At 39.2% G+C, this 19,202-nt stretch overlaps 1 protein-coding gene across 6 annotated transcripts in view; it reads right to left on the bottom strand.

Annotated features, from left to right (window-relative positions):
- VPS50 (VPS50 subunit of EARP/GARPII complex) overlaps positions 1-19,202 on the bottom strand; it is a 163,876-nt gene that overhangs the window by 25,530 nt on the left and 119,144 nt on the right. For 4 of the 6 annotated variants that reach the window (XR_012512115.1, XR_012512116.1, XR_012512117.1 and 1 more), the window contains exon 28: positions 7,336-19,202. Coding sequence is in view for 1 of the 6 variants with exons in the window: in XM_003921207.4 (XP_003921256.1) it covers positions 19,083-19,202 (120 nt within the window). In the remaining 5 variants the exon portion in view is untranslated. The other 2 variants (XR_012512114.1, XM_003921207.4) reach the window with 2 other exon arrangements.

The following is a 19,202-nucleotide window of genomic DNA, read 5'->3' as shown; positions in this document are numbered from 1 at the left end:
TTCTGAGGAGAAATTCAAGCCAGCTGCAGAAATTTGGATAAGTAATGAAGAGTCCAGTGTTAATCCCCAAGACAATGGAGAATATGTCTCCAGGGCATGGTCAGAGGTCTTCATGGCAGCCCCTCCCATCATAGGCCTGGAGGCGTAAGAGGAAAAAGTGGTTTCATGGGCCAGGCACAGGGTCCTCAAGCTGTGAGCAGCCTAGGGACTTGGTGCCCTGTGTCTCAGCTGCTCTAGCTGTGGCTAAAAAGGGCAAACACAGAGCTCAGACCATGGCTTCAGATAGTACAAGCCCCAACCTTTGGCAGCTTCCACATGGTGTTGAGCCTGTGGGTACACAGAAGTTAAGAATTGAGGTTTGGGAACTTCTGCCTAGATTTCAAATGTATGGTAATGCCTGGATGCCCAGGCAGAAGTTTGTTGCAGGCATGAGGCTCTCATGGAGAACCTCTGCTAGAGTAGTACATTAGGGAAATGTGGGCTCAGAGCCCCTACACAATGTCCCTACCTAGTAGAGCTGTGAGAAGAGGGCCACAATCCCCCAGGCCCCAGAATGGTAGATCCACCAACAGCTCACATCATGCACCTAGAAAAGCTGCGGACAGTCAACATCAGTTCATGAAAGCAGCTGGGAGGGAGGCTGTACTCTGTAGAACCACAGGGGCGGAGCTGCCCAAGATCATGGGAAGCTATCTTGCATCAGCCTGACCTGGAGTCAAAGAAGATCATCTTGGAGCTTTAAGATTTGATCATCCCACTGGATTTCAGACTTGCATGGGCCCTGTGACTCCTTTGTTTTGTCCAATGTCTCCCATTTGGAATGGTTGTATTTACCCAATGTCTGTATTCCCATTGTATCTAGGGACTAATTAGCTTGCTTTTGATTTCACAGGCTCATAGGCGAGAGGGACTTGCCTTGTCTCAGATGAGACTTCGGACTGTGGGCTTTTGAGTTAATGCTGAAATGAGTTATGACTTTTGGGGGACTGTTAGGAAGTCATGATTGGTTTTGAAATATGAGGACATGAGATTTGACAGAGGCCAGGGGTATAATGATATAGTTTGGCTGTGTGACCCCACCCAAATCTCATGTGCCCTACATGTTGTGGGAGGGACCCGATGGCAGATATTTGAATCATGGAGGCAGTTTCCTGCATATTGTTCTAGTGGTAGTGAGTAAGCCTCACAAGATCTGATTTTTTTTTTTTTAGGAGTTTCCACTTTTGTGTCTTCCTCATTCTCTTTTTGCCTGCTGCCATCCATATAAGGTGTGCTTGCTCCTCTTTGCCTTCCGCCATGATTGTGAGACTTCCACAGCCATGTAGAACTGTAAGTCCATTATAAATCTTTCTTTTGTAAATTGTCCAGTCTCAGGTATGTCTTTATCAGCAGCATGAAAACAGAAAAATTCATCATATAATATTGGTTTTTCTGTACCTGGCTTATTCAACCTAACATAATGTCCTCTAGGTTCATCTGTGTTGCTGCAAATGATAGGATTGTATTCTTCTTAAATGGCTGAATGGTATTCCATTGTGTATATAAACCACATTTTATTTACTCATTCATCTGTCGATGGACACTTAGTTTGATTCTGTATGTTAGCTATTGTGAATAGTGCTGCAATCATAATGGGAGTGGAAATATCTTGTTGTCTTTGGATAAATATAGGCATAACTCGGAGATATTGTGGGTGTAATTCCAGACCACCACCACAAGGCAAATATTGCAATAAAGTTAATCCCAAAAATAATGTTTTGGTTTCTCAGTGTATATGAAAGTTATGTTTACACTGTACTTTAGTCTATTAAATGTGTAATAGCATTATGTCTTAAAAAATGTGCATACCTTAATTTAAAATACTTTATTACTGGAAAATACTAATGATCATCCAAGCCTTCAGCAAGTCATAATCTTTTTGCTGGTGAAGTGTCTTGCCTTGATGTTGATGGCTGCTGACTAATCAGAATTGTGATTGCTGAAGGTTGGGGTGGCTTTTATAGCATGTACATTTTTATGCACAATTTCTTCAAATAAGACAATGAAAGTGTGCTACATCAAATGACTCTTTTCACTGAAGATTTCTCTGTAGCAATGTGATGCTGTTCGATAGCATTTTATTACAGTAGAACTTCTTCTAAAATTCGTGTCAATCTTCTCAAATGCTGCTGACACTTTATCAGCTTAGTTGATGTAAGTCTCTTGCTGCCATTTTAACAATGTTCAAAGCATCTTCCCCAGCATTAGATTCCATCTCAAGAAACCACTTTGTTTGCTCATTCATAAGAAGCAACTTCTCATCTGTTCAAGTTTTGTGAGATTGCAGCAACTCAGTCACATTTTTAGTGACTTCATTTCTTCATGTCTAATTCCAGTTCTCTTGCTATTTTCACCATCTCTGCAGTGACTTCCTCAAAGTTATCCTCATGTTTGAAATCAACTTCTTCTATACTCCTGTCAATGATATTTTAACCTTCTCTCATGATTCATGAGTGTTTTAATGCCATCTAGAAATGGTAGAAAAACCTTTAAAAGGTTTGAAAATAAAAAAAAAATAAACCTTTAAAAGGTTTACAATTTACTTTGTCTAGCCATGAGAGAAATCATTATCTGTGGCAGCTGTAGCCTTATGAATCTTTTTTTCATTTATAAGGAAAATAGGTATATTTGGCTAACAGTTCTACAGACTGAAAAAAAAAAAAAAAGGCATGGTGCCAGCATCTGTTTCTGGTGAGAGCATCAGTAAGCTTCCACTCATAGCAGAAGGCAAAAGGGAGCAGGTGTATCACATGGTGAGAAAGGGGCAAGAGAGAAAGGCTATGCCAGCCTTTTTTTAAAAAAAAAAAACTAATAGCATGTGAACTCATTACCACAGGAAGGGCACCAAGCCATTCATAAGAGATCTGCCATCATTACCCAAAACTTCTCACCATGCCCCACGTCCATCCAACATTGAGGATTACATTTCAACATGAGATTTGGAGGGAACAAACATCCAAACTGTATTATTCCACTCCTGGCTCCCCAAAACTCATGCTCTTCTTACGTTGCAAAATACTATTGGACCTTCCCAATAGTCCCCAGTCTTAAGTTGTTCCAGCATTAATTAAGAAGTCCAAAGTCTCATTTGAGACTCAAGGCAAGTTCCTTCCACCTATGAGCCTATAAAATCAAAAACGTTTTATTTACTTCTGAAATAAAATGGTGGTATAGGCATTGGGTAAGCATTCTCATTCCAAAAAGGAGAAATCAGCCAAAAGAAAGTGGCAACAGGCCCCATGCAAGTCTGAAACCCAGCAGGGTAGGCATTAAATGTTAAAGCTCCAGAATAATCTCTTTTGACTCCATGTCCTGAACTCAGGGCATACTGATGAAAGAAGTGGGCTCCCAAGGCCTTGGGCACCTTTGCTCCTGTTTCTCTCACCAGTTGGAGTTGAGTGCTTGCAGCTTTTCCAGGTGCAGGGTGCTGGCAGTTTTACTATTCTGAAGTCTGTAGGGTAGTGGTCCAATTCATGCATCTCCACTAGGCAGTGCCTGGTGGGGACTCTGTGTAAGGTCTCCAACCCTACATTTTCCCTTGGCACTACTAGTAGAGTCTCTCTACAGGGCCTCTTCCTCTGCAGCAGGCTTTTGTCTGGGTACCCAGGCTTTCCTACACTTCCTCTGGGAATCTAGATGGAAGCTATCAAACCTTCTTGACTCTTTATCTTGCATTCTGTGTGCCTGCAGGCTTAACATCACATGGAAATCATCAAAGCTTATGGTTTGAGCCCACTGAAGTGGTGGCCTGAGCAGTATTTGGGGCCCTTTGAACTGAGGATGGAGCTGGAGCTGCTGGGACGCAGGAAAGCAGCCTCCTAAGGTAGCGTACAGCAGTGGCACTCCAGGCCTGGTCTCCAAAACTATTCTTTCCTATAGGCACCTGGGCCTATGATGGGAGGGATGGCCTGAAAGACTTCTGAAATGCCTTTGTGGCCTTCATCAACCTTGTATTGGATATGAGCACTTGGCTCCCTTTTTGTCATGCAAATCTCTATAGCAAGTAATTGCTCCACAGCACTCTGAGGTTCGTCTCCTGAAAATGCTGTTTCCTTCTCTACCACATGGATGGGCTGCAAATTGTCCAAACTTTTACACTTTGCTTCTCTTTTAAATACAAGTTCCAACTGTAATTTCTTTCTTTCCTCCTGTATCTGATCATAGGTTGTTAGAAGCAGCTATACCATATCTTGCCCACTTTACTGAAATTTCTAAATTTCTTCTGCCAGATACCCTAGTTCATCACTCTCAGGTTTGACCTTCCACAAAGCCCCAGGGAATGGACACAATGCAGTCTGCTTCTTTGCTAAAGCATAACAAGGGATCTTTTCTCCAGTTTCCCCCAAATTTCTAATTATTATCTGAGACCTCATCAGCCTGGCCTTCACTGCCCATATCTCTATCTGCATTTTGGTCACAGCAATTTAACCAGTCTCTAACAAATTCCAAACTTTCCCTCATCTTCCTGTCTTCAGAGCCCTCCAAACTCTTCCAACCTCTGCATATTACCCAGTTCCAAAACTGCTTCCACATCTTTGGTATCTTTATAGCAATGCCCTATTCCTTAGTACAAGTTTTCATTGTTAGTCTGTTAGCATTGCTATAAAAAGGAATACCTGAGGCTGGGTAGCTTGTAAAGAAAAAAGCTTTAGTTGGCTCATGGTTCTTCAGACCGTACAAGAAAATTGGTGCCAGCATCCACTTTTGGTGATGGCATCAGGAAGCTTACTCTTGTGGCAGAAGGCAAAGGGGGTACAGGCGTGTCACATGGCAAGAGAGGGAGTAAGAGGATGAAATGTATTTCTTAAAGAGTAAGGCATCAAAGTCAAAATTACTCCTTGACTCAATGGACTGCAGGCATGAAAATGACATTCTTTTTCTTGTACATCTCCGTCAGAGCTCTTAGTTGACGAGGCGCATTGTCAATGTGCAGTAATGTTTTGGAAGGAATCGTTTTTTCTGAGCAGTAAGCCTCAACAATGGGCTTAAAATATTTAGTAAGCCAGGCTATAAACAAATGTGCTATCACCCAGGCTTTGTCTTTCCATATATAGAACACAGGCAGAGTAGAATTAGCATAACTCTTAAGGGCTCTAGTTTTTTGAAATGGTAAATGATCATTGGCTTTAACTCAAAGTCACCTAATATTAGCCCCTAAAAAGAGAGTCAGCTTGTCCTTTGATGCTTTGAAGCCAAGCATTGACTTCTCTTTAGCTATGAAAGTACTGGATGGCATCTTCTTCCATTATAAAGCTGTTATGCCTACATTGAAAATCTGTTTAGTGTGGCCACTTTCATCAATTACCTTAGCCAGACCTTCCAGTTCACTTGCTGTAGCTTCTACATCAGCACTTGCTGCTTCACCATGCACTTTTATATAATGGAGACAGCTTCTTTACTTGAACCTCAATTAATGAACCTTTGCTAGCTCCAGATTTTTCTTCTGTAGCTTTTCATCTCTCTCAGCCTTCATAAAATTGAAGATAATTAGGGCCTTGCTCTGGATTAGGATTTGGCTTAAGGGAATGTTGTGGCTGATTTGATCATCTGTCCAAATCACAAACTTTTCCCATATCAGCAATAAAGTTATTTTAATTTCTTATCATTTGTGTGTTTATTAGATTAACATTTTAAATTTCCGTATAGAAATTTTCCTTTGCATTCACAACTTGGCCGCTTAGTACAAAAGGCCTAGTTTTTGGCCTATCTCTGCTGTCAGCATGCCTTCATCACTGTAGCTTTTGATTTAAAGTGACAGACATAGGACTCTTCCTTTCAGCTGAATACTTAAAGGATTATTAATTGGCCTAATTTCAATGTTTTTTTATCTCAGGGCGTAGAAAGGTCCAAAGAGAGAAAGAGAGGTAGGGGAACAGCCAGTTTGTGGAGCAGTCAGAACACACAACATTTATCCATTAAATTTGTTGTCTTTTATGGGTATAGTTTGTGGCACCCCAGAACAACTACAATAGTAACATCAAAGATCACAGATCACCATAATAAATATAATAATAATGAAAATGTTTGATATATGAGAATTATCAAAATGTAACAGAGACATGAAGTAAGCACATGCTGTTGGAGAAATAGATAGACTTGCCTGATGCAGGGTTAACACAAAATTTCAATCAGTAAAAAATGCAAATCTGTGAAGCACAATAAAGCAAAATGCAATAAAAGGAGGTATTCCTGTATTGTATGTGCCAGGCACTTTATGTATTTTTTAAATATATTTTGGCTAATTTAATCCTATGACATGTTATTCTATTATTCCAATTTTACAGATGAGAAAACAGAGGCACAAGGAGGTTAAATAACTTGCCCAAGTTCACTTAGCGTGTTAGAATCTGGAACTGAGTTGTTTAAGCACTATGCTTTATACAGTCTCCTCCAAGATGAAGCAGATTTTTTTTTAATGATCAGGAAAGATATCACAGTACTGTGTCCAGAAACTACAGGGGAATTTAGCTCTAGGAGAAGAACACTTAAAAAAAAAAAAAGGGACTAAAAACAAATAAATTCTAACTACAGAGTTCCAAGCAATCATTCTGAAGAAGAAGAAAGTCATCTAAATAAGCCAGGGTACCTGAGTAAAGTATATTCTGCTCACCCCACTGTAAATAGTTCAAAAGATAAGAAGAGAGGTGCATCACCAGAATCACGTACAAAAAAGTAGCAGTGACCTTACAGGAGGATAACATGTAGCATGATCTGCAATATAAGGTGGCTTAGGACAACTCTAAGGATTTTTACATATGTGTTCTAAGAAGGAAAAAGGATGAAACTATGTGACTGCTTGAAGCACATCAAATAATATTAATTAGGTTTAAAGAGAAAAAAGGAATGTTATTTACAATTAGAAAGAAAAGAACAAATGCAGTTAAAATAAATGAGAGTCAGATATCAATGATACCTCACTGGGTAAAGAAACAACTAGAAAGTTTACATGAATTCAAGCCTTTTTTGTGGTTATAAAGGAACTAGAAGTGAGAACTAGCAAAATTTCTGCACAGTTACATGAATGGAGAAGTGTCTGAAGTTTGGAATTAGGTGAATAACATTCTGATTGAGAGGCATTAGCTCTCACAACTATCTGGTGAGCTTATCATGGAATACTTGGCAGACTTCAAAAATGGAATATTAAAAAACAGGTTGTAAGTACTTAAAAAAAATCAGCACTAAAAGCCATTATGGTTTCAAGTGAGGACAAGAATATAAAAATATTTCCACTTTTCATTTTGAGGGTGTTGTTAGTATTTTGTTTTCAGCAAAGAATTTCACAAAATTTCACATTACCTTTCTGGTCAAACTGGAAAAGCATGGGGAAAATGATAAAAGGTGTATTATTCAAGGCATCAGGGCTTGAATACATCTGTTCAAAGAGGTCTGATCACTGGAGTTGCCTTTTCCTGGGCCCAAGAGCTCTGCCGTTGGTTCTGTCCCACTCACAAATATATCCACTTGGATGATGACCTGTAAGAAATACCTTATTACTTGAGCAGCAAAATGGGACATGCTGCAGATTCTGACAACAGAATATGGAACCAAAATATTCCAGACAGGCCACAACAAAGCCAAAAATAATAAAATAATATTTAGAAGAAAATTTATTACAATATTTAGTTTACATTTAAAACAACCCATCATATACATGTTGATGGGGAAGGATTTTAATAGCACTGAATGAACAAGAGTTTTTGTTGACTACATGCCCAAAATGAATTAACATTCTATATATGATTTGGCTGTTGTCAGTAAATGCAGCTGCAGGCAGCATTAATGGAAGGGAGACAGATAGGTTTCTGTATTCTCCCTGGTCAGAGGGCAGAACCTGAGACAATGACTGTAGGCTCTATGAAGTGCAATTTCAGATCTAGGAAGATCTCTGATGATCAAAGCTATCTTCATAAGGAAACAAATTTCCTATCACTGGAAATTCTTAGGAAGTAGCTAAGAATGCTGTAGGTATCCTACCCTCTGGATATACAGACCTGTGGATAATGGATATCCATAACCTTCCTAGTAGAAGCTGGTACTAGGTGAACTCTAAGCTTCCTATTAGCTTCAAAACTATTATATTTTACTCTGGAAGCTTCTCAGTCATGTTATCCCCTGCAGCTACATATTCTAAGACCCCTGCTAACAGGCCCCTGTGCTATGTCCCATACAGATTCTCTGGATCCTGGGTGAGCATTATGTTCCTAGACTTCAGGTTTACAAAAGACTGCTGACACCACCTGCCTATTCACCATTCCCCACCTCCCTGCTGTTCCACTCTCCTAAATCATGGCAGAGATAATTTCTTGTCTTTCTTCTGCATGATCAGTGTATCTATCTTTACTAAAATTATTTTTTTGCCTTCCTACACTATCTTACCAGGTGGACAGTTCTAGTGTGATACTGTCATTGCTAAATCTTCCTGTTTCAAATGCTACAATTATATCATTTATACATTGTTCCTGAAGCTCAAAGAATAATAGCTCATAGCACTACCTGGTCAATCCCTGCCCAACCCATTCCTGCACAAAGTCTTCTATGCCATGATTAGTTTAATCAAATTATAATCTCTTCCCAAGTGTCTCTTCAGATTCTCCTAAAGATGAAATCTGGGAGCTGAAAGAGGAAAAAAATAGCAAAATGAAAAAAAGATACTTGACCTTTTATAAGAAAAGACAAAGTTGATTTTAGCTAAAAACAAAGAAACCATCAGAATGGTTTAATTATCTTCACAAAAGCCAAGTTCCTATCATCATGGTTAAATTCCAGCCAAACAAGATTTCAAATTGCCAATATATTGAAAACTCCTCTAATATGCTGAAAGTGATCAAGTGGCTCATCTCTCCATGATGGCTTAAAAAGTACTTAAACCAGCTTCCAACAAGTGAGCTTTAAAAGCTAGAGTACTTACCAAGTATATCAAGCACTGCTAAATCTCAGTCCCTGGATGTGCATTAATTATAATTTCACTTAGAATTTTATTATTGACACACACTTAACTCTCAGGGACAAAACTGCAGTTAGTTTGCTTCCAACAAGCCTTGTCTCAAAGATTAATGACTCAGAAGAGGTAACTGATGGACCTCAGCTCAAATAGATTTTAAAATAACCATCCCATTATCTAAAGAAACAGATACCAGGTAGTACATTTGTTTAGTCAGTGATGATGGAGCAGGAGAAAACGTGTGTGTGTGTGTGTGTGTGTGTGTGTGTGTGTGTGTATACATATGAGCTTGGAGAGAAAAATGTTAGGTTTTTGAATTTATAAATTTACAAACTACAAATAATTCTTCTAAAAGAAATGGGAGTACTATCCCAACAATCTTATTAATAAGATACTTATCAAGGCAGGGTTATTTCCCTATTAATGCCTCTGTTGGTTTTCTGTGTATTTCTGTTTTCTTTGCATCTCACTAGCATCCAAGTGTCATTTTTGCTCCTTCAATCCTCAAACAAGCTGAAAAGGAGTCTAAGAAACTGCTGAGCTAAGTGTGAACTAAAAGATGCCTACTTGCAGATCACTTCTTGTGTTACCCAAAATATAAGGTTGGAGCTCAAGAAAGGAGCTGCAGTGAGGGTGACTGCAATAAGAGAGGAAGGAATTGAGGGTGCAAAGCAGAAAAGGAGATTCCATTGTATGGGTGAAGGAGCGGAGTAGAAGAGACTCAGTGCTGGGCTGCCCTAAGTGTGGATGTTTCTAATGCCTGTGGGCTCCCTACCTTTTAGCAACTCCAAACTTAAGCCCCATGAACACAGCATGGGAGATCTTTATACCTTGCATGGGGAGAAGAATAAAGGGAAAACTTTCCCCACAACTGAAGTAGAAGTGAACATAGAATTTCCTTAGGAGCTTGTGTGGCAGCACGAACAGTACCATTATCACATAAAATTCTTAGCAGAAGAGTGTGGCTTAGGTGGTTTACCAAAAGAATGCATGAAGGAAGAGGCTTTTAAGCATTCACCTGTACATGGAGTAACCATTGATTCTTACTTCTCCAAAGCAGATCACATTACTCACTACTAGCAACAGGCTCTGCTATGAAATCTGCAGGCACTAAAAATTGAAGGAGTCCCACTTAGGACCAGCATACATTCTGCAGTATGCTAACTAACCCTTTGGGAAGGAGTGAAATACACGGAATTGATACTGGGATGTAATTCTGGAAGACTAGTAACCTGAAGAAATGTGATGAGATCCATCAGTGGCCATACCTGCATCACATGGCTGCTGGAAGCACTGATGGGAAGAGCCCTGGACTCAAGATCTGGTTCTGCCCCTTGCACTGCGGTTTTGAGAAAATTGCCTAATGCTCTTGAGATCCAGTCACCTCCACCACAAAACAAGGTTAATAATAACGACTACCATTTACTGAACTATATACAAAACACTGTTCTGAGAATGTTTTCATTCTCCTATTCTTACAGTAGCCCTAGGAAGTAGATGCTGATTATTCCCATCTTGGAGAAAGGAAATGCTCTTTAAAATGATGGCACAGAAGGGTAACTGGAGACTAGGCAAGGAAACAAACTCAGTAGAGCCCCAGCCATCAACTCATGTCAGGCTGACACGAAAACAAACAGGAGAGGAATGCTACATTAACTCTGTCTAGAAAAAGTCGTATTTTCCTAAATTAATCAAACAAAAATATTTGCTTCGGGTGACTTCTAGAGTAATAGATAAATGCACAGGCTATGGAATCATGGTTGATTGCTGGATGAGTCAAATCCATTTCCTGCACTTACTAACACTGAATTACACAGAAATTAAATGGATTCTATAATTTTCTTATTTGTAAGTGGTAGGGATAATAATGCTAGCTACCATACAGATTTGTTAGAATTAAATGTATAGAGGTAAATCATTTAAGGCATGCTTGGTGAACGTTATACACTAAGGTTATTGTGACTAATTGTTCAGTGCTGGCTTGAGTATTGCTGGAGACACAAATGCAATGGATAGCCCCTTGCTCAGGAGACAAGTCAAGGTAGTATATCCAAGATAACATAGCATGAAGAGCTTGGAATGGGGTGTTAGTGGTAGACTGGGGAATTGATGCTGCTGGCAGGAAGCCATCATTGAGAAAATTCCTGGGTAAATGTGGATAGGGAAACGGGAGGCCATTAAAGAGGTGGTGACAGCAAAGGGCTGCTGAGAGGAGCCAGCAGATGGTGTCCATACAGAGGGGACACGTTGGGGGAGCAGGTTTGCTTTGTAGGTTGTCTGCAAAACAAAAGTAAGTTGCACACATATTCTTCTGAGAAAGGATAGATCTTTGAAGGTTCTCAGAAAGTGTAGTTCTTAAAACTTGCTTCGTAAGAAACAAAAACAAAAAAAGCTGTGACCTGTGCCTGTTTCAAAGTCACTTTTCCAACTTTCCCCTCCCCTAGTAATTCTGACTGATGAATTCAGTCACCCTGATGTATTCTATTAGGAAAAGAATTATAATAGCCTTTTTAGTGTGTGTTGAGCTTTGCAGAAATCCCAGAATAACTTCAGCTTAATAACTCAATTTTTTCATTTTAAAAGCTAAATGAGATGTTCCTGAACACCACCTGTACAGAGTTCAGCTGTGGCTTTGTAATAGAAACAGGTGCCTCTACAAATGCTTCTGTATTTGCAAAGGCAAAGTTGCACATTAACCAATTCTGTCAGATGTTTTAGCACTTCCTAGATTTGGGGGACTTTCAGCAAAATAAAATTTTACAAGCTGATTCACATACACTAACCATCTGGATGGCTAGCTTGCCTTACCAAATCGTGAACTGGTTTCTCTCTCCACCTGATTCAATTAACTGCTGAGAAAATAAAAGACCAAATCGCTGTTAAGATATGATACATTACATTATTCTTGCAGTTCCACTTGTCTCACTGCTCATGACTCATGCATCAATTAAAAATCTCCTGGGAGAATCTTTATTAATCAACCCAAGTCAGTGTGAAGGAGGTGCAACATGCTTGCTGGCCTATTCAAACACCAGTCACTCAGAGGCTCGTACAGGAAAGGTAATATTGCTCTGCATCTAAGATTTATCTTGAAGAATAGTAACAATTATTGAAGCGAACAAAAGTAAATAATTTTCTAAAAACTGAAACAAGGCCTTCTCATCAGTCTATTTGGAATAGCTATATTGTAGTTTTTTTTAATTAGGGGAAAGTTATAGGTGAACTTCTCTGGATCACTTTCATTCTGTGTATATGTGAACAAGTAAGCGCAAGGCAATGGTTCCCAATCTTTAGTGTGCCTCAGCACTTGTTGAAATCCCCATCACTAAGCTCCATCCCAAGTTTCTGATTCTGCATGTCTGGGGGCAAGGTAGGGCGACCCAAGAATCTGCCTGACGAGTTCCCAGGTAATGAATGCTGAGGCTACTGGGAATCACATTTTGAGAACCAGGGGTCTAGGGCAGTCTAATACAAGGCAAGTTTCAACTTATGCAGCTTGCAATTGTTAAAAATAAATAAATAAATAAAATAAAACACTTAAGAAATTTAGGTAAGTTGTGCTTCTTTTTAAACCACTAATATTTTAGCTTCAGATACCAATGTGTATCTCTCTTCAACAATCACTGAGTAGTTCATGTTCTTTCAACAATACTGAAAAGTCACTATTAAGTGTTTGATCCAGGACAGAAAACTTCGTGGAGTGTAAGCAGTATACTTGTGACAGTGCTGCCCCAAAGGAACTCACCAACTGTTAAGGACAGTTTAGGCAAAACTCCTAGTTCAAAGGGCCTGAGTACTTGCATTTCATCCATCTTAGCTAACCAAGATTCTATGCCAGGTGCTGTCAAGGATGCACAACAGAACACACAGATGAAGTTCAGGGTCTCTCTTCTCTATAGACGCCCTTCTTCCCTCAACTAATGGGCCAGCAGAAGTGATTAGTTCATTTGGGTGCAGTTTAAAATTATAATTCGAGGGCCTGTATAGGTACAGCCAGGCCCACACTGTCCATTTCTCAAAATGCCTGTCACTTGTTATCAAATAACATCTGCTGATTTACTTACATGTTTCCTACTCATCCTTCTCCACTTGAATGTCTTTCACAAGAGTCTTTCCTGACCCCTACCCCAGCATTTTCCTTCGGAATAGTCACCAATACGTCATGAAATGTTTGTCTTACATGTATTTATCCTGCTAGATTTCAGCTCCCTGAGGGCATACAGATTCTGTCCTATCCACTAGAGCATTTTTAACACCCAGCCAGTATCCAATGCAGGAAGACACTCTGAGACAACATGACCCAGAAACTCACTAAGTCACCTGAATGACAAGCTGCACCAGAGTGTATCTTCCTGCAAGGGCGATGGCTTCTCCTCCCAGTCAAAGGAGTTACAATGTCCAAAGTTCTCAGTAGATCCCTAGGTGGCAAGCTGTTCTCATGTTTGCTCTAGAAAACTGTCCCTATAGCACAATACCCTAGTCCTGTCTCACCTCTCATGGTAACAATGGCAAGGGGATGGGGAGAAGGGCCTTTTAAAAAAATTTTTACTGTCCCATGTTTGTAAGTTTTCTGCCTCCTAAAGAAATACTGGTTTTACATTATATTCTGATGACTCCCACATTTACGTCTACAGCCCTGACCTCTTCTCTGAACTCCAGACTTGTGTGCAGCTATATCTCCTATACCTCTACTTACTTATCTCCAGGTATCTCAAACTTTCCTGTCCAAAACTGTTTTCTTGATTTTGTTCACAAATCCAATCTTCCCAAAGACTTCTACTTCCTCCATAAAGTCTTTAAGCACACTCTTTTCTCAAATATCAATCATATTGATTCTACCTTCAAAATATGCCCAGCATCTGGCCACCCCTCACCATAGCCTGTAGTGCTACTGCAATCGTAGCCACCATCATGCCTTGCATGGTTTACCAAATGAGTGTCTACCTTGTTTCCTTGCTCTGCTTGTTGTCCCTCTATAGCCCTTTCTCAAACACACAGAGTGGTTTCGGTAAAACCTAAGTCACAAATCAGGTCATCACTCGATTCACAGCCCTTCAAATGCTTCCATCTAAAAGTGAAATCCAAAGTCCTTCCCTGTATGTGTCCCCTCCTGCCACATCCTTTCTGCTGTTACCCTCTCCTGCTTACTATGCCATCTACCTGCCCTCCTTGCTGTTCTCTGAATGGCAGCCTCCACCCTGGGGCCTTCATACTTACCATTCCCTCAGCCTGCAACACTCACTCAGACAACTGCATGGCAAGCCTCTTCCCTTCCTCCCAAGGGAAGCCTTCTGCCACCATCCTTGTTAAAGTTGTACTACCATCATGACAACCACCATTCCCTATCGATTTTTCTCCGCAGCATCTCTCCTTGAGAAGGTTAAGTTTCACAGAAAGGATATTATTTTGGTTGGGTGCTTAAAGGTGGGATTGTGATTAGGAAAGCAGGGATGACAGAAGTAAGGTAAGGCAGATAGCAGGTAGCCAGCAAAAATGGTCTCCCAGTGGTTACCTGATGGTGTCACTAAGCTTTAGTGTAGATTCTTTGTAGTACTGAGCAGTGTCAAAATGGAAACCTTGACTATAACATCCTTTCTTTTTGGGTGAAGATTAGCATGCTTGCTATTTGGTGTAGTTGACTTTAAATGCACACATTATGGAAATGCCTTTTCTTTTTTTTTTATTGAGACGGAGTTTCACTCTTGTTACCCAGGCTGGAGTGCAATGGCACGATCTCGGCTCACCGCAACCTCCGCCTCCTGGGTTCAAGCAATTCTCCTGCCTCAGCCTCCTGAGTAGCTGGGACTACAGGCACGTGCCACCATGCCCAGCTGATTTTTAGTATTTTTAGTAGAGACGGGGTTATACCATGTTGACCAGGATGGTCTCGATCTGTCGACCTCATGATCCACCCGCCCCAGCCCCCCAAAGTGCTGGGATTACAGGCTTGAGCCACCGCGCCCGGCCTAAAATATTCTTTTTTTTTTTTTTTTTTTTGAGACGGAGTTTTGCTCTTGTTACCCACGCTGGAGTGCAATGGCGCGATCTCGGCTCACCGCAACCTCTGCCTCCTGGGTTCAGGCAATTCTCCTGCCTCAGCCTCCTGAGTAGCTGGGATTACAGGCACGTGCCACCATGCCCAGCTAATTTTTTGTATTTTTAGTAGAGACGGGGTTTCACCATGTTGGCCAGGATGGTCTCGATCTCTTGACCTCGCGATCCACCCGCCTTGGCCTCCCAAAGTGCTGGGATTACAGGCGTGAGCCACCGTGCCCGGCCCGGAAATGCCTTTTCTTTAAAGCAGAAATCCTTTTGGTACTGATAGGCAGAATGAAGAGACCAAGCAAGGATTGGGAAGGAACGGAGTAAAACAAAAGCTGCTGATCAAGAAAATCCCTTTCCTGGATGGAAAGGCTCAGCTCAGTGTGAAAAAATACCTACAGGGCAAATTTCGAAATCCTCAGCAGAGCCAAGTCTTCTCAGTCTTGGGATCAAACAGTGATGTCTAAATTAACTTATAAAAATTTTTTTTACTCAAAAACAGACCAAAAAGAGTTCTATATTAATCATATCAATAAATTACCAAAATTCCAAAGGGATCCTTCTAATAAAGGAAAATATTTGGTGGTGGTTTTGTTTACAAGTTGAAGAAAATGATCTAGGTATACTTAGCAATATTCAAAAAGGATGTGCCAATCAAAAAAAGCATATCAAAGAGAATGAATTATTTTTCTCCATTCATTTTGAAACCGCTAATAGTTCTCTTTTATAAACCTGACACAGTTTTGTCCTTGTGAGAGCTGTGCAGCTTAAACTTTTTCATGGTCTTTACAAATCTGTGGATGATAGGAATTGAACAAATATTTTCCACATTAAGAAAAAATCTGTAGAAAGCTGCACCAGTCATAACATTTACAAAGATTACACCAGAGTATTAATCATTTTCTTGTCATTAATCATTCAGAAGCTAAATATCATTTTGTTAATCACAAATCTGAATAAAATTACTCCAAAGAGAATATATATACATATATATGGAAATCCCCCCACCCTGTACTACTATGTGCTTTGAGCACAACTTGAATTCATCAATTCATCTTCAGATCTAATTTTTTATTACAAAAGATAACTATGCTTACAAAGCAAATTGAATTACAAGCCTTTTACTACTTTTCACTGAGTAAAGTAAAAGCTATTTAATCTAACAAAGTTTCACTTTAGCACTCAACTAAATAGAAATTTCCAAAAGAAATTCTATTTAAGGATATGATAAAATACCATATGGCCCTGGTTTCAAGAGAAATTCATTTCATAAGTTGTGTAAATGAGTTTATTAGTTAAAGTGAACTTGCAACATCTCTGTTGGTTTTATAAACTAAAGCAAACTAGTTCATTTGAATGGCTATGTATCTCCCTAGCATTTTTAAATGCAAGATAATGTATTTGTAGAAAAGAATCATTCTTTCTCAGGAAATTCTAATTTACCATGCTCTCATCTCAACTTAAAATCTTGAATTCTAAAGGCCACTTTTCTATAAAATGTCAAAGTTAAGGAAAGTTTAGACTCAAAAAGAAGAAATTTTTGATAATATAGTTTTTGGAACATGTATAATTCCATTTACATTCTCAGCTTTTCAATTCTATGTATCTTAAAATTAGTTTCACAAAATGTTATATGGTCATAATTCAATATTGCTATATAATATATTTGAGAAATGTCTGGTAACTCTTGTTTTTAGGTAATTTCATGACTCAAATCTGTTACTGTTTTGATGCTAGCTAGCACTTATTAAACTACTTTTTAATGCAAAAAAAAAAACCAGCCGGGCACAGTGGCTCAAGCCTGTAATCCCAGCACTTTGGGAGGCCGAGGCGGGTGGATCACGAGGTCGAGATATCGAGACCATCCTGGTCAACATGGTGAAACCCCGTCTCTACTAAAAATACAAAAAAATTAGCTGGGCATGGTGGCGCGTGCCTGTAATCCCAGCTACTCAGGAGGCTAAGGCAGGAGGCGGAGGTTGCGGTGAGCCGCGATCGCGCCATTGCTCTCCAGCCTGGGTAACAGGAGCGAAACTCCGTCTCAAAAAAAAAAAAAAAAACCAAATCTTTTTTCAAAAAGCATTAAAAAGATTTACCATTTTATTTTGAATATGGAGAAGGCAAAGTAAGGGTAGGTTAAAAGGTCTGTCAAATTGCATGGTCGAGTCTCTAACAAAATAAGTAATTCTTTTGTATCAGTTCCTATTACCTTGGAAAACACTGGGCTCTACCAGGCAGGTAATTGCTGTTCATATTATCTAGGGCCAACTAAAGTAGACAATAAAGGAAACCGACTATAATATCCATGTAGAAAAGAAAAATAAGCAGCAATGATTGAACCAACACCACACAAGCTTAGATATTTTCCACTCCCCTGTCCTCAATTGAAAAATAAAAAAAAGATTGACTAGCTCTTTATGTGCCCAGCTAAATATGTCATTTAAACTCAAGGACCAAGCTTATCTCATGTTTTTTTCCTCAAGTGGCTGCATATAGATAATGGCTACAGGCAGAATCTACTTCACAAGTACATAATCTAGTGCCACAAGTAGATCATAATGGCACCAAACTCATAACCTTTTTACAAGAGGAAAGTTTTAAATTGACAGTAAATGAACTGTGAAGTGAGAGGATGAAAAGAACACACTCAGCATACAAACACACATAAACATATTCTGAAAGTGCTTCACATTATACTGTGCCATTACAGACATGCATAGGAAATGATGGGCATACAGTAGTAGTTGTTTCCTTATCATCTCCATGCTTGCTCACATGCCATCCTGTGCCATCTACTTTACCACCTTAGGTCTGAGAAGACTCACAAGACACAAGGCCTGTTTCTCATGTGATTCTTTAGGATTCTGTGAGCTGCTGCTCTTACAGGTCATGCATGGCAATTATTGAACCAACACCACACAAGCTTAGATGTTTTCCACTCCCCAATCAGAGAGAAGACATACAAAATTCCTTATCAGATAGTTAGTTAGAGTACATGGAACATGGATTTTCATGTCACATATATTAGGAAAAGATCCCTGGCTTCAGGGCAAAATTTAGAGGAACAGCACATACTCACTGACTAAGTGGATTCTAGAGTTCATCATTGGCTAGACTGAAATTATTTTACATTTCTGTTACAAAAACAGATACTTAGGAAGAGTGAACATATGACCATACATTTATGCTTCACTAGCAGACAACTGTTTCCTGAGTCAGTCAGTCAGTTCTAAGGCATAATCTGAATTTAAAGAGACCAAAACTTTCAACCAAAAAAATCCCATATTTTATAAAGATAAAAGAAAATCTCATAATTAAGATTCTTTATGCTACTCAGGCAATGAAAAGGCACACTCAGTGAAATTACTTTTCACCATTGGTTTGTGAATACAATTAAAATTAAAACACACTAAAAACTGCACTATAATTTTATGATATCTGCATGCCACACAAAAAATCAAAATGTAGTCTCACATAGGCTGATCATACTTTATTTATTAAATTTCATCATTTATGATGACTTTGTTATAACTAAATTAACCCTGACATAAACTTTGACATTTTAAAAACAGAGAACATACTGATTTTTCAACTATTTTACTTACATGTACTTCTAAATTCTCATGCAGTCCTCATAATTAGGAGATACTACATATTCACCCTCATATTATGCTTATTAAGAATTAAGCTCAGAGGGTAGAAAAATGCCAACTTCATTATCCATAAACTTCCCATAGATATATTAAGCCACTGTTCTTCTAATTATATACTTATGGTACATTCTTCTGTAAATGTCTGTCTGTAGTCACATAATCATTGTTATGACAAGGCAACAGTATCATTTCAGATTACAACAAATGAGACCAAAAGTTGAAGAGACCACAGCATATAAAAGTCAAGAGAACATCACACACATTTCAATGTTTTCCACTTTCCAGTCAAATAAACCATGCACAAAGTCTTCTTAGCAGATAGTTATCAGAAGTGCATAAAAAACTGGCTTTCAGGTCACCTATTTTGAGAGAGGATCAATGCCATTGAGGAAAAAGAGCTGTGTTCATTATCTTTTAGGTCTGTCTATATCATCTATAGCTGCTAGAAGTTTTTGTCTTGCTTTCTTATTGATATGGGATCCCAGGCAAACATTCACCAGATTAGTCAGCTGCTTCATTGAATATTC

Source organism: Saimiri boliviensis, chromosome 10, assembly GCF_048565385.1.
Source record: "Saimiri boliviensis isolate mSaiBol1 chromosome 10, mSaiBol1.pri, whole genome shotgun sequence".
Lineage (NCBI taxonomy): Eukaryota > Metazoa > Chordata > Mammalia > Primates > Cebidae > Saimiri > Saimiri boliviensis.
The sequence above is the reverse complement of the archived record's forward strand: the minus strand, read 5'-3'. Positions and strand labels throughout refer to the sequence as shown.